At 42.2% G+C, this 16,242-nt stretch overlaps 1 protein-coding gene across 1 annotated transcript in view; it reads right to left on the reverse strand.

Moving 5' to 3' along the window:
• The window catches only part of TRPM8 (transient receptor potential cation channel subfamily M member 8), a 52,122-nt gene that overhangs the window by 14,444 nt on the left and 21,436 nt on the right, over positions 1-16,242 (reverse strand). The window contains exons 11-20 of the mRNA XM_013948505.1: positions 15,202-15,492; positions 13,966-14,061; positions 12,940-13,069; positions 9,868-10,013; positions 9,058-9,170; positions 7,938-8,154; positions 4,077-4,168; positions 3,341-3,482; positions 1,519-1,690; positions 838-1,015 (exon numbers count right to left, since the gene is read on the reverse strand). Of these exons, the coding sequence (XP_013803959.1) occupies positions 838-1,015; positions 1,519-1,690; positions 3,341-3,482; positions 4,077-4,168; positions 7,938-8,154; positions 9,058-9,170; positions 9,868-10,013; positions 12,940-13,069; positions 13,966-14,061; positions 15,202-15,492 (1,577 nt within the window). The remainder of the gene's footprint in view (positions 1-837; positions 1,016-1,518; positions 1,691-3,340; positions 3,483-4,076; positions 4,169-7,937; positions 8,155-9,057; positions 9,171-9,867; positions 10,014-12,939; positions 13,070-13,965; positions 14,062-15,201; positions 15,493-16,242) is intronic.

Below are 16,242 nucleotides of genomic sequence, written 5' to 3' on the forward strand. Positions count from 1 at the left end.
CCCAGCCCCAAGAGCAGGCAAAGGCATAAGGAAGAAGGATTTCCCCAAACACTGCTCTTGATGTAGCATGAGCCCTTGCAACACAAGGCCACAGACCTGTTAGAAATATCAATTATACTAATAACTCTGTCTTAGCAGGGTCCAGCTGACAGCTCTTCCCTGAAGCTGCCCCAGGCAAAGAGTTCTGAAAGGCACATTTTGTGATCACAGCACTCTCACTCTCCAGGCATCAGGGTTTTTTCATGCATTACATTGTCCATATCTGTAGTGCTTCAGGCAGTGATGGCCAACAGGTGTTTAATTGTTTACAATTTTAAAAATAATTAAGCCTGTAAAATATCTTAGCAGGTAAAATGGAATGGAACAGGGCTCCAAACTCATAGTTCATGGGAAATTCAATTTTTCCGGTCATAAAACCAAAATCTTAGAAATTTGCTTTTCTTCTCCAACACAAAGGCTCCAGGCTTACTATGCAAGGATGACCAATTCTTGTGAGGCAAACCTCAGTTATTTCAATGTCCTCTGATAACAGTATGCAAAGGATGCTTTCAGAAGTAGTAAAAGGACAGGCAGGAATCCATCCCCAGGACACTACTAGCTTTGATCAGATTGCTATGAGAATTATGGAATAATCTTGCCCTTGTTCACCTTCCCACACCAGCCTTAACTTCAGAGGTCTCTTTTGAGCTGGGAGTCCAGCCTACTTGCAGCAAATCCTCTGCAAAGTACACAGGTAGAATCCAAGGCCTGGCTTCCTGCAGGTTTCCAGGACTCAGTTCCCTTCCTCAGATATTTATACAGACACCACAAGCAGATGATCGCTCCTTTATTACATACCCAAACATGGCCACCAGCAGGTTCACGAGGAGAATGTTAGTTGAGAGCATGTAAATGCACACAAGGGGAATGGTAATCCACTCTGGGAAGCGGGGTTGGTTGTTGGCATCCAGCTCCACACACAAGGGCTTGGACTCATTCCCAGAAAAGGTGCAGCGGTCAAAGTTGTACGTGGTACCTCAGAGAGAGATGAGGATAGCAAACTGTGAGCCCTCCCCTGTTTTTCTGCCTCAGGTATGGCAACCAAACCCAACATGTGCTGTCTCCTCCTTCCACCCCTCCCCATCAGACATAAAACCTTGCCTTGTTGCTGCTTGGAGGGAAGTGGTCAAAAAGGTTGGAGCAGACAAACCATATTGGGACAGATGCTGTGCCTCAAATACAGAGAGCTATTTTAGCTGTGAGAAGGGAGAGGAAGACTAGCTGTAAAGAGCATCTAGAGAGACAGGTTGCAACAGAGGAGGGCTGAATAGTTAGAAACTACATCAGATGTACAGGGGAACCCATTTCTTTTGACAGGCCCCATTTTAAAAGCCTTAGCCTGGGCCACCGTTCAGCTGCTGATCCCCTGAACACCACAGCTGAAGAAATTCTTGTCCCATGCAAACGTATAACTGGACAACCACTGAAAGGACAGAGCCTTTCATCCGCCTAGGAGAGCTTGCCAGATAAGACAGGTACCATCAACATCATCAGGGTACTGGCCAAACATAGCCAGGTATGGCTCGTAGATGACGGAACGAAATATCCACTCCCAGCGGTGCTCATTCTTCCTCAGGATGCCTTGCCTGGCCACGCCAAAGGCCACCATCCACACAGCAAAGAGGAAGAGGAAGAAGAAGACATCTATCATCTGGGAAAGGACAACAAGCAAATACATCAGTGCACCGTGTGCCTGTTGCAAGCCCTGCAACAGGCCTCCCTAATTTGATGTGAGGGTGGAAAACAAATATCCGAAACATGGTCAGCAACATTTTAGTGCAAGTTTTCAGATCACTGCTCTATTGACTTATGGTCACCAACACACACACCGCTGACCATTCCCCCTCATGGAATTTCAAAAATGTTTAAGCTATCCTAAGAATAGGGCGCATTTCAGAATACAGGATATCCCACTGGCAGACAGACTCCACCCACATAAGCCAGATACACATGAAAGACTATATATGTCTATATCTATAGACTAATATAACAACTATGGCCACAGACCCGGCAGTTGAGTTTCAGGTGAAAGCAGCTGCCACTTCTGAAAATATCATCCTGAGTGGCTTAAAACCAGCGCCAATATTCCAGATACTCTGGATAAGGGTTTCATGAATTTCCAGCTCTTAACAATGTAAGGATAACCAAAGACTGGTAATATCCTAGCTGGGCCTTTTTAGTTGCAGATCTACCTCCACCAAGACCTGTCCTCCCACCAACCACAATCAGCTTTATTATTAGACCTACCCAGCCCCTTGTCCCTTTTGAACTGGGCCAAACAAGAGAAAGATGTACAACAACATCCTGTGTTGTTGCTTCCTCATAAGACACTCTAGAACCAGATAATTTCTAGATTTCTACTTTGCAACAGTGGTACAAGGCAAAATAAAAGCTTCCTGGGTAAGCTGCAGTCCATGCTAATACTCCCACTGTCACCACACACCTATTTTTTAAATTCCGTGTGTGTCAACCCTTTGCTATGGTACAGAGTGTGCCCACGACCACCCAGCCACCACAGAAATGGTGAGGAGGAGAAAGCAAGAGAGGGAGAACTTTTCTCAAAGACATTAACAATACTCACTTCACCTGTTCTCTCAGTGTCATTGTCCAAATGCTCCCTCTGTTCAGTACACTTCAAATCTTTTCTTTGGAGTATATGTGTGTGTGCATACATAGGCATTACTGGACTGAAGATCAGCCCCAGCCCCAGCTCCCTGAACAGACCCCCATCCCCACACCTAGGGCAAGTTGCATCTTGCCACACCTTGTCTTGTATTATCTGTAACTCCAGATTCTTCCCAAACCTTTCAAAGTCTGCTAAGAAACATTCACCCACACCATGAAGGACAGAATCAGCCAGGTTACTCCACACAGAGGTTCCTCACCACCAGCTTCTCTAGTTCTTTGTGTGGTGGATGTGAAAAGACAGAAATCCTTCTCCTATACCATTTATTGTTGTCATCGTGTTCAGGGAATGCTCATGTGAGTAACAAATAAGTGACTGAATATACCACTGAAACATTTGAGACACCTAAGATAAAAGCTACTGGGAAGCAAATTTCTTTCCTGTTCTTCAGCCTGATCTTCATTCAGAGTGAAATGCAACCCTGTGCATAGGGAAAGAAAAAGACTGCGCTCTTAATTAGGTCCTATTTAAATCTTAATTAATCCTGTTTAGCAGATTTAAGAGAAGGAGAGAACTTGCTGCCATCATCAGAACAGTGGTGAATTTCACTCTGGAGGAAAAACAAGGCATCACATCATTTATTTAGACTGTCTTGAATGGCTGCCAGAGTCTTACCATCCTCTGCAGCATAATAATTTTGGGTCCTAGGTTCCTGCTAACTGTGAAAATATGGATCAGCCTCAGAGTAAAAACTATGTAGTCCAAACAGAAAATGACTCTCCCAGAATACCAAGAACTTTCATTGGATGAATGAAGCCTGGTGGAGAGAAAAAAAAAGAAAATGAAGAGAAGTGCTGGGCAAAGCATGCAGAAGACACGCACACAAAAAAATAAATTGAAACAATCCTTGGGGAGCAGAAAGTGAGTAAATGGGAAACAGGGCACAGACGCTCAGGGCCCCATCCCCTCACCCTCCCATCTGATGACATGTGGTCTTTTGACTCTGAGACATTATCCATCTTACCATCCCCTGCAACTTTGTCTGGTGTGCTCTGTATAGCCAGTCTTGAAGGGAATGTCATAAAATCTAATACCATATCAATCATCTCTGTGTTAAAACGCTCATGTAAAGCTAAGTATTAAGAAGGGCTGTTCTGCTGGCCCAAGAAGATCCGAATTTAGGGAAGCTTCCTCTGAGTCCAGAGATGAACTCAACTTCCATTAACCCAACAGGAGAAAACATTTTTTATTAAGATTTAGAGTCAACGGTTAGTAGTCTTTGTGGCCTTCATAAACAAAAGTGAGTTTATTCCCCAAGTTTAATGAAGACATTATTTCCCAAAATCTAGAGGTTGTAGTCAAAACCTGGAAAGAAAGCCATACCATGGCCACAAGAAAAGATACTACTCACCTGAATACAATCCCTGCTATGAAGTAAAAGATTGCTAGCGTATCCATAACATTCCACAGATCTGAGAAATACTTACTGCCATTCATGTACCACTAGAAAGGAAAAAGAGTAGAAAGTAACCACCACATAGCACTGGCCACTGACTTGGGGAGCTCATCCATGGGTACTTCCTCCCTCCCATGTCTCCTACTGGAGCTTCTCATGGGTAAATATTCCATCTACTACAATAGCTAGGATTGCCTCCTTGCCCAATGACCTTTCTGACTCATACAATGTGTATACCAGAGTTCAGACTGCTTGTAATTTCCCCCAAAAGAGGATTTTTAGTATACCCAGCAATACCAGAAATTACTGCCAACATATTTTCTACTGCTAACTTCTAATAAGACTATGGGTGAATATTTTCTATGTTTAGAGTTTACTAGCAATTTTTCTCCTGCAGTCCAGATGTCCTAGACTAATGCTCTTGCACTGGGACCAATTAAGCACACAGGTGACACCAATATGCAGGTACAGTGGGGTTTATTGTGCCCAAAGGACACAACTCAAGTGATACAGAGGCTTGTGCTCTGGGGGAGATGAAGGACACACCTGACAAACTGAGATTACTATGCAGAGAGATCACATGCTGCCAAGGGACTTTAGGGTAGATCATAGTATGCTCCAGCAGAACCACTGCCAAATGGGTTAAGAGAGTCTTGCTTTGACCTACTAAGAAAGGATGAAACACTGTGGGGTCACTGTTTCAGGGCAGTTAAAGTATTCTAACCTGTGGTTTTTTGCAGAGCTCATTCAGTAATCTTTCCATGCCTTTGGTCAAAGATGCAGATTTAATTTATGCTTTTAATTACCTGCCTCTCCATTTCTGAATTGCAAAGCTGGTGAGAACATCTGCCATTCCCCAAACTGAACTACAGGTAGTGCACCCTGGATCCAAAGCATGTACAGGAACCAACTTCTGGATCCAGGTCAGAAGTGACTCATTACGAAAATCAGCTTAACCAGAAAAAAAATCTCCACCAACCCCAGAGGAACAGAGAGAGCCCTTGATCGTAAGAAATCCCACTGCAAAGCCTCTGCTGAATGTCAGCCCCTTACATTAACCCCACAACTTTATTCATGTTTGGAATGACTTGACTCCTATAAAAAGTAAGATCAGCCCAAAAACATTATTTTCAGCAACTGAATGTGAAATAATTTCATGCATTGAGGGACAATTGGAGGTGCAACAAGCCTTTAAAATGCTACAGCCTACCTTGCCTGCAACTTCTTAACTCCTGGAAGAGTACGAACTGCTTATGAAGCAGAATGCTGGCACCTAGTGGCTGAAGATATTAATTTCGGGTTTTCTCTGTGTATCCCAGGGCTTTAAGTTGCTAGGCACAGGTGTGTGTGTGTGTGTGTGGGGGGGGGGGGGTTACGTTTTCTTTTTTAAACTTCCATTAAAGTAACCAAAGCTCTAATAATTCTGAATCAGTAGAGTGCAGAGCAGTGAATCTCTCTAATAACTGAGAGATCCAAAGGAATGTAACTCTGTACTCAGTACTTAAAGGAAACATACAGACACAATGGGAAGGGAGTTATTCTAAATGCAAAAGAATGAGTAGAGAGCCTCGTTTCCTATTCCAGTTGCACCACGGTTGCAGTTTCTTCACATAATGGGATGTATTACCGAAGATCGACAGGTCAGAATTTGGCAGCTACCATGGTGTCAAGCTTAAGATATTACCCAACACTTTTGTACTACTCCAGCATCTTGGGACCCACACACTGTATTAAATGCAGCAGGTTTACAACTGATGCCTCTTTTATCAGGGGCACAAATGGAAAAGAAGTGGGTTTTGGTCTAGTGCAGGAGCAGAGAGAAAACAGAGGCAGATATGTGTAAACAACTGAGATCTGCAGTGCAATTCAGCCCTTTCAACATCAAGCAGTTTCCACTGTTAAGTGTTAGCCTGCAGGTAGGTGCTGTCCGTAATCCTCCTCTGTTTAAGAAAACAGGATTTTTTTTCCTGCATGCTCCACAAGTCTACCCACTCACCTGGCTGGAGGCTACATCCATGTGGCTAAGAAGAGAGCAGGAAAAAAAAGGCATCTCCAATTTCACTATTGCTATGACAGAAGTGAAAATAGGCACCAGTGACTTGGGGTTCAGATACAGATTGAGCCAACATGTCAAAATGTTGGATTTTTTTTTCTTCTTTTCTCCTGCTTGGTGAAACAACCTGCTTTAAATCTGGAGCAACTTCTAGCAGCTTTCACCTCCACAGAACACACATCACTTTCTAACCAGAGTTCTGACTTCTTCCCAAAAATAATTATGTGACTGCACCAACTACAGCAGGACCCCAGGCAACCTTACTCTTATTTTCATTTGATGCAAAAACAAAATGTGAAACATCCCTCTTTCTCTAAAGATCAAGGGCACAGGTGCTATTTTGACTATAGAGTTAGACTGAGGCACTCTCAAACCCATCTCAGACAAAGCCAGGGAGGAAGTTTTCCAAGAAGCTTAGAGGAGCAGGGCTCTTCTCTGCCTTTCGCTTCTTAGCAAATTATTTCTGAAGCCAGGGCACTGGCTAAAAGATAAGCCATAACTTGATTTCTTCAGTAAATTCTCTATTTTAGCTGACTCCACTCCCGCAATCAAATTGGTACAGTCTGGCCACTAGTTACTAGTGGGATTACTGGTACCTGCAGCTGTTCTACCTGCTCAGGGTAGTAAGAAATAGTGACATTGGCAGGAAAAAAAGGTTTCTATCTCTAAGGCTTTCCCCAGGGTTTTTGCTGGGTACACACAGGAAGTGCAAGGACAGGTCCAGAGACACCAGAACCTAAATCAGCAGAAACAAACACTTCATTAGTGTTTTCATTGCAACAGTCTTTTAATTTTCCCCCATTTTCCTTAGCAAGTAAAGTTGCCTTAAACAGGGTACCACATTGACTATTAAAATTTTTAAAAGACCATGCAGCGAGTTAAGCATAGTAACATTAAGACTCAGCAATGTCTTTTGAGCTCATGTAAGAAGTTCTGTGACAGGGTGTCCTGACATCTGAGCTCATGTACGAGATTTTGTAGCAGGGTGTCCTGATCCAGCAGATCACCCAGAAAAAACTCATTTTGGAGACTTATGCTTTACAGGATGATCAGAAAGCAGCACTGCACTGAAACTGCACACCTGTTTCTCTTCCAATTTCCCCAGTCTCTCTTCTACACTCAAGTCTCCACCACTCTGAATGTTGACTGGTGGAGACAGGTTTGCCTGAAAGCCAGTATCTTCACAAACAGCACAAAGCAATGCTGAGAAAGAATAAGTACTCATCTGGCTTATTTCTACTCTAGATGGAAGTAGCAAAACCTCTTATTTTTGATTAAAGATTATTAGAAATACTTAATGATATGCAGTGAGAAAATAATGTTGACACTGGCTCATTGGTACAAAAAGCAGGTATGTGAGGAAGGAGCAGGAACCATTTAATCTAGAAGTATGCATCTAGATACAGCTTCTGTTAAATATAACCTCTATATTTTCAACCACTTGGGCAATCTGAGCCAAGCGGTCCTGAGAAATATCCCTAGTGGCATCAGCTTATTCAGAGCCTCAAAAATCAGTACACATTCCTCTTGGCCCACAGACACTGCAGTTATTGTAGCATAAGTAGGAATTAAACATCAGGAAAAAAAAAAACCACACACCACACTGTTCCTTGAGTTGCCTGAATAACTCACAGGAGGCAGTTCCCCTGTAACTTAGAAACAGCGTGCACTGCCTTATGCAACTATGGGAGGGGGGGGGAGGGGAAGCCAAGGCTTTTCTAGCATCTAGCATTAAACATTTTTGGTCTGCAAGCGCTGCCTACTTGTCTCACTTCATCACAAAGCAGGATGAAGACCAGCACATAAAGGATTATCTCCAGGACAGTAGGCTCCTTCTGGAAATCCATGAGCAAGACGTAGGCGAAGAGCAGCAGGAAAGCAATGTAGAAGATCACATTCCAGGAGAAGACCACAAACGGGGAGGTGAAGAAAGACACATAATACAACAAGAGTTTCTTACTCTTCTCCACAGGCTTTTTCCTGGGGAATTAAAGGTAGGAGAAGATCTCAAAACATAGCTTTTATGCCTGGAAACATTCGTGCTCTGTGTCAAAGTGAAAATTAGAAGGATGGAAAGTCTAGCACAGAATATTAAAGGCTGTCTGTCAACACGTATGCAGGCAGGGCAGCCATTCTGCACCCATTGACTTCAGGCACAGAAGTAAAGTGGCACATCTCAACTCCAGATCAAAATGAGAAAGTAATCTGTCAAAAGCTCATTCAGCTACTAAATAGTTTTATCTGAGCCCTCATCTAATTATTAATAGCATTCAGAAAGCATTTGTTAGTAGAAGAGGCACAGACACTAAAGTCAAGCCACAAGAAAGCTGTCTCTGGTCCACTTATGCCCATCCTTGAGATACAGTAGCCTTTCATTAGCCTCTCAGGTGACCATTCTGTCAAGAGCAAAGAGAACCTACGAGCAGCAAAAGGTGAGTCTGATTTCAAATCAGGCCATGCCAACCCCCAGCTTTGCTGTAAGCTTCCCTGTCTGTTCTCTGCGGACAAGTCAATTAACCTGCAACTCTTATTTTTCCATCCATAGAGCAGACATGATAATCTCCTGCTTAGGTGAGCTGATCAGGATAAACTCATTGCATGACACGGCTGCTAACATAAAGCAAAATACATATAAACACTTAAAATGGAGAGATTTGAGAGCGAGAGAACACTGGAACAGGTTGCCCAGAGAGGTGGTGGAGCCTCCATCCTTGGAGATATTCAACACCCAATTGGACACGGTCTTGGGCAACCTGCTGACCCTGCTTAGAGCAGGGGTTGAACCAGATGACCTCCAGAGGTCCCTTCCAACTTCAATTATTCTATGATTCTAAGACTATATTGACTTGCTTTACTTCTGTTAATGAGAACCCAGTTCATTACCTGAATGAGATGAAACCACAGCCAATTAAAGGGAAAAAGAACAGACACAATATAATCTTCCAATTCTTGGTATCTCTTGAAATTTCTCCATACCACTGCTTGGAAAGGAAGTTCTGCAGGGAAGAAGAAAATATCCTAGTTTCTAACAGCAACAAAATAACCTAGGAATACTATCAGAGGACATCTGATTTAGAGAAAAGCCTTGAGATTTAAAACAAAGTAATAACTGGAATTACCAGTTCAACAATACAGAAAGCTTTCTGCATCAGTAACAGTATGCTGGTTGCTTAATCCAGCTATCCTCTCTACAGGATCAGTTCAAAGCAAAGTTGAGCAGGACTTGACCAGATTTGTCCGGTACTTTTACACCATGTAGTAAATCCACACTGTGCATGCACGGGAACTGTGCCAAGGGAGAAGTCAGTTCTGGCAGCCTCTATCATCTAGCTAGTTATGATTTACAGCTCTAAATCAACCCTTTCCCTCTTGACTTAGCATTTGTGGACAAATCAGCCACTTCCTATTTCAGCAAGAGGAGCCAGGCACCTTGTCCTCAGCCAGCCACAATCAGCGTTCTTTGACACATTTCATAGCACTGCAAACACGTTCTTTAAGGATACTGCAAGACATAGCTTCTTCACCCCCTTGCAAAGCTCCATGTTCACACTCTGGGAGGACAGTGTGACCTTTCAGAAACTATTCACATGGACGTAGCATTTTCACAACAAGAATATTTGCTTTATTTTCTTTAGAATGACCCAGATCATAAAAGTTACAGAAACCCATGTGCCTTCTTTTCACTGATATTACCTGCACCCCTGGCTGCGCAATGAATTGCTGGTCTTTAGCTTCCACTGCTAGTTTCAGGCAATTGCTCCCTCCCCAGGCTTCACAGGAATAGGTCAGCAGCTGCTCGGCTAGATCTTCATCACTGCTGTAGCATTCAGTGAACAGCTCTGGAGGAAAGAAGCAGCCCCACAAGGGGAGAAAGCAACTCTATCAAATCTGTCCTTGTCCCCATTTAGCCACAGTTGCACAGCTCGAAAGGCAGGAATTCCCCAGGTCAGTGCTCCAGCACTAGCATTCATTCATCTGGTACCTGCTGCGTATTTCTACTACATTTTCCAACACAATCACTCACACATGATCTCCAAGTCCAGACTTAGTTTTCCACTAACTCAGATGCATTTGTCTTCAATGACTTCAAAAATACAGTATGTATATACACACGCACAAGAGCTCTTTCCACACTTTCATCACTGTAAAGCATCATGCACACTGCTTTACAACTCCAACTGCACATACTAAGCTTTCATACAGAATTCATGTCTGGATGGAAAACTGTAATATTCAACAAGCTTACATAGAAACATAGCATTGATTTCAGTTCTGCACTAAAAATTGAGGAAAAATATGAGGTTCTGTAACACGTATGACTCCATACATCTGCTTGGTTCATTTTCATTCATTTGGCACTGATCTGATGATTACAGTCAGTCTCAATAGTCCCATATTACCAGTAGAGTTAAAGAAGAGAAGAATCTGATGCTTTCAGGCTGGGAAATGCATTGCAAACATGGCTGTTTCAGAAAAGCTATGAGGTTCTTATTCTATCTACAGATTTTTTTTTTTATTTTATTTTTTACTAGTAATGCATCTGGAGTGAAGAAACAAACTTGACTGGCAGGGCAAATCTGTAGGGAAGGCAGCAATTAAAACAGAAAACAAGTTTTAGACCTGTGACCCAGGTGCATTGCTTTGAGTGTTACTGATACAAAGCTGGGATGAAATCTCAGACCACAGTTTCATTACACAGGCATTCAGCTGTGATACTTGCTAAAGAAAGTTATTTCTGTCCCCACCTCTGCACATTCCCCACTTGCAGGTAGTTCTGTTGGTATATCTGTGACAGAATGCAACATGCCGCTGCCCTGAAGAGCGATCAGAGTTTTTAAAAAACAAATCCACCTTCACTAGAAATTCTCCTCTCAAACAGCTTATTTCCCCAGGCACTTCACAAACAGCTGTGCTACTGTAACTGCAAGGAAGCACACATACAGCAATACCTTCAGCTAGTATTGCCAGGTACACTACAACAGGCAGATAAATTTTGATGAATTTCCCCACAGAGTTCAGTGGCACCTGTTCACTTTATAACATCTCGCTAAATAATTTAGGCCTAAGAGATGTACATACCTTTAAGGAAAAAAAAGTATATTTAAACAGTTTTCACCCTGTGAAGTATGAGATACTTTCTGTTAACAAGCAACAGATTTTCAGCACAGCCATTTAGAGAGCCAGCTCCCACAACCAGCCCCACTACTTAGTAGACAGTGATAGAGCTTTGTAATCATTCTGATACACACACAAACAAAATTAAGGCTAGAAGTTCAACAGGTCAATTTAGACTCCATTAGCCCCAGAACAGCAGCAAACATGATCTGTTTTTAGCAGCAATAAAACCATATCCATGCCTAGCAATTTTCAAGATTCAGCTAAATAAAGCCATGGCTGAACAGATTTAGCCCTGGTGATAGCCCCACCTCAAGCAGAAGGTTGGCCTCCAGGGGCCCTTTCAACCAACATCTCTATGAAGTTTCCCTATTCAGCCTGCAGGGCTATTACAACTGCACAGTCACCTAGTCTGACTTATGGTGATGACAGCAAAATATTTAGGAAGCAAATGCAGTTCTGGATTCACTATTTTCCACCCGCAAATCAGGCAAAAGAATAAGGCCATAACCTGCAATAAAGCTGCAGAGGCAGCACTGTATTGTATTTCTCTCCTAGTTCAGGAAAAAAGGTCCCGCATTGAGCTGTACCACAGATGAGCTTGAATTTCTTAAATTGAGGGTGCTACAAATTAATCCCTGTTCTGGTATCTACTGACTATGTTGGCTTTCATTTGCATGTTTCTGAAGGCTAACCAGGTACTGAGGAAACATCAGTGTTCCAAAAATGGAAGTCCTTAAAAAAAATTGCACGTCTCCTCTGTCACCAATTACTTCATTAAATAAGAAACTGGTGGTTACTCCAGCCCATGAGATGCTGGGTTCGCGATTCTGAATTGCTGACAATCCTTGTGATAGGAGAAACTGAAGGTCATATAAAGGAAGAAAAACAGTCAAGCTATATCTGCTCTCTCAATAAATTACACGGTATTGCTTGTCTTCTTGAAATAAGGAAGACATATTATTTGGTAGTTCAGAACTTCGGAATTCAATCCACTTATATCTCCAATTTTTTCTCACTCCCTAAAGGTACTCACACAAATCTGAAGGGTGGCTCTTCCCAACCCAACTATAGCTAGCACTCATGCAGAAAGCTTCTCTGATTCTGCATTCTCCTTCCTATTCCTGGGAACCCCTCTTGCTTAGCATTACCATTAGCACTATGTAGCTTTTTTCCCAAGAAAGGATGAATTCTCTACAAAATGAACACATTAGGAGGCACGCTGTTCAGGCAGGGCCATACAGCCTCGACTGGGAACAGGTGGTAGGGAAGAGGTGTTCAAGTAGTAAAAATACATTTTGACATTAAGGGGAAGCATTTAATGCTGGATGGCTACAGAGTTTTTTTTAAATAAAGCTTTCCTTCTGCTTGCTTTTGAGATGTCATTTTTATTCTTTGCAAATCAGGCCTTAATTTCTGAAGAGCATTTCAGGCAAATCCAATGAATTACCTTGCCTTGCATTTTGCTGAACAAAACCAGCGGGGTTATCAGTTTGCTTTATCTGCACAGAACAAAAAGATCGCTATGCCATCATTGCTACACATCATATCTGGAGATCATTAAAACATATGACATCCCAAGAAATGGAACAGATCCTGACTTCTAACCCCTTCTATTCAACTTCCAAAGGACTTGAAAAAGGCACTTACCTACCGCTCTTGTCTCATACTCATTAGCGAGTTCCTCAGACTCACCAGCAGCATTTATATCATTCTTCACCTTGGCCAGGCTTTTCAGGAGCTTACTGGCCCCAAGAGCTGCCAAAGTGCAGCCTCTGGTCTATGGAAAGAGAGTTAAGTCATGCAAAGCCCTCTGCCCAGGAATTTGTTACAGTTTTTAAAAATTATGCCTCTTTCACACAGCTGTTCAGCATGTGTGTTCTCAGCAAATGAAAATCCAGTCTCACAAAAACAGTAACTTTCATTGTATTGGTTTAATAATAGCTTTGTGACCAGTCTGAAAAGTTCATGTTTAATGGTTAGGTATCAGCTTTGCATTTCTGCCTGGAGATTCACAAAACAAGGTCTTCTCTCCTGTGAGCTACACCATCATCTTCACTGCGCACCCGCCTGGAACCAGTTGGATCTACCCTGAGCTGTCTAGATTGTGTTAGTTCATTCTGTGCAAAACACGCACATGCGTGGGAAGGAGGCACTTCAGAGGTGCAGAACAACATGAACGGGAGTGTCCATTAGCTTTGCTTGCATTACCCTAACATCTGTGGCCTGTGAATCACCCTCAGCTTTCTGAAACACTCGAGACTAGAAAGGAGAGAATTTTGTTGACATATTTCATACAATTATCATGAAATGTACAGTCTAATCAGCATTAGAAATGGATTTACACCAAGTACCTGGGATCAGAACACATCCAGATTGTGGAATGGAAGGAAACTAAGCATTCAAGCTTGAACACAGATGAGGAAGGTACAGCTATATGTAATTAAATGCTAGCTTGGCCTGCTGACTCACACCTAACATTAGGAAAGGCAAGTATGAAATCCACACCCAAACACAATATGGGTAATATTAAACCTACTTAAAGAGCCACCTATCAGTTACTTATTGTGGTTTTGTGTTTGAAGATGGATCCAGAACCTTCAAAGGCCTACAAACCAGAGACAAGGAACACCACTGTGCCGTTTGCAAAGGAGACCAAAGAAAAATTCAACTTACTTGCTCCCAGATGACTTTGGACAATTCTTTCTTGTTCTGAAGAACTGACCAAATAAACAGAGCTTGCAATGGATGCCTTGTGATAGGACATTCATCCTGAAAGAAAAAGCAACAACTCCTCAGACTTAAGCTCAGTAAACTGCTTCCAGCTGGAACAAATCCTCAGCCTGACACCCTCTTTCTTCATATTTTCTTCCATTTACAGACAGCCCACTGACCCCCTCTCTTGGCTATCTGGTACTTGTCTGTCACCAACTTAAGTTACAGCAGCCTTGTATTTTCCTATTTTGTGTAGGAGAATCAGCCCCCAGTTTTTTCTAAGGTGAGCATCACAGGAAATTCAGGACAAAGTCACATTCTGCTTTACCCCACATAATTTAGTCTGGTTCACAGCTTGACTTTGTGTTTAGACACCATGGATGAATAATCTCTAAAAGGAATCCTAACCTTACACCAACAGACCTTGGTGTTTAAGCAAGACCTAGAACTTCGCAAAAACTTAAAAACAGAGAGGAAATTTCATATCACCACCTTCCTTTCAAGCATTTTGAACCTGGGGCAGCAGAGCTCTCAGGAAATGATTCTTGAATAGTAAAGCTTTCAAGGAGCACAAGCTTCGGTGGAAGCTCTCAAAGTGAACTAGAAGTTTCAAACCAAACTTCCCTGAATTTCATGTGTTGCATTTCCTAAGTCCACAACTGATCAAGAGTTTCATACCTGGTGCCTGAACTCCAGTTTTGTAACTCAGATCTGGATCTGATGCTTGGATCTACTGTGCAGAAATAACTACGGAGTCTGTTCTACCTGACAATGAAATAAAGCCCAGAAGGTGCTTGACACCCTTGCAGCTAGCAAGGTTTACTTTAATCCCACCATTTAAAAGTATTAAATATGGATCAAGATACCAGAGTCCAAATTCCTCCTCATGCCCATCTGGCACCTCCGTACCAGACTCTGAATTCACACTGGTGTAAATTACAAGCTTAATTAGATCGTGCTTTTTGATAGCTCTGATAAAAAAAAAAAAATCTTTTAACCCAATACGCAAATAAACTCACCCATTCCTCTTGTAGTTAAATGACCCTGTCCTAACAGGCATTCGTAAAATAGGGCAGCAGTTAAATTTAAAACAAGACTTAGATTGTTAAAGTAAATCCTGCTATACCAGAAACAAAACAAATTTTTGTCTTTTCCTTCCAGGGGACTTGCAGTGGAATCAACTTGTTCAGCACTTACTGAGAGCTGTATCCCCGTCTCATCCTTGTTGTTCTTATCATCTCTTTTGAGACCTCTTCGGAAGTCTTCAACCATCTTCCATACGAACGTGAGGAGAGCATCATTATAGGAATTCTTTGCAATCTGCAGGTTCTTAAATACCAGGCTGCTGAAGTTGTTGGTGTACAGCTCTGTAAGAACCTCTGTGGTAAGGAACTTCCTTAAGTTCAAGCCATTTTCCAAGAAGAGACGAACAAATTTGGGCCTGTCTTTCACCAGGGCTGTGAACATGACATCCTGAAGGTCAGCAGACTGGAAAGAAATGGAAGGACGAATTTTAGGGAGCCTGTGAGATATGAATAGCAGATAGGACTCTCCCAGAGTACAAAGAAATGGTTTCCCTGTCTCGGTCTACTTCAGTCCTACAGCTTCAGGTTTCTAAAAAAAAAAAAACAAAAAAAAAAAACCACACACACACAAACACACACCAAAAAAAAAAATTTGGCTGAAGCAACAGTCTAGCTTCCTTCTTCCTTGCCCACTGTCTGCAACATCAGACGCTGCTCTTCAAATTTATACGTGCAGTCTCCAAAGATGACAGACCTGCTCCTTACAATGCATTGAGCGGGTACAAAGTTTTGGAATAGTGGGAGCGTACAACAGATGTTTTCACACACTATATGGCAACCTTTCTCAGTGTTCATTCATCAGATTTTGCTGAGAATTTTTGTACTAAAGAGATTGACTTTAAAATATTACCTTCTGCCCATATCCAGTTTAACAGTAAATTTTACCCTTGCTATTGCTAATGAGACATATTAACAAGGCTTGTTGCCTTAATACTGTTTGTGGGGGTATTTTTTCTTGACTATTTTTATACCATTGAAAAGATCTGGATTGGTGCCCCTTGAATAAAACATTCGCTATTTGTCTAGCAAACAGATGCTGGACTAAATAGGCAGTAAAGAATTCATAACTATTTATGGCTCATCACCCCTGAAAATGCCCAAGGGAAGTCTGGAGGGACTGATCTAGGTGAGTAGGCACTCCATGTCCCTTCCA

This window comes from Apteryx mantelli, chromosome 6, assembly GCF_036417845.1.
Source record: "Apteryx mantelli isolate bAptMan1 chromosome 6, bAptMan1.hap1, whole genome shotgun sequence".
NCBI lineage: Eukaryota > Metazoa > Chordata > Aves > Apterygiformes > Apterygidae > Apteryx > Apteryx mantelli.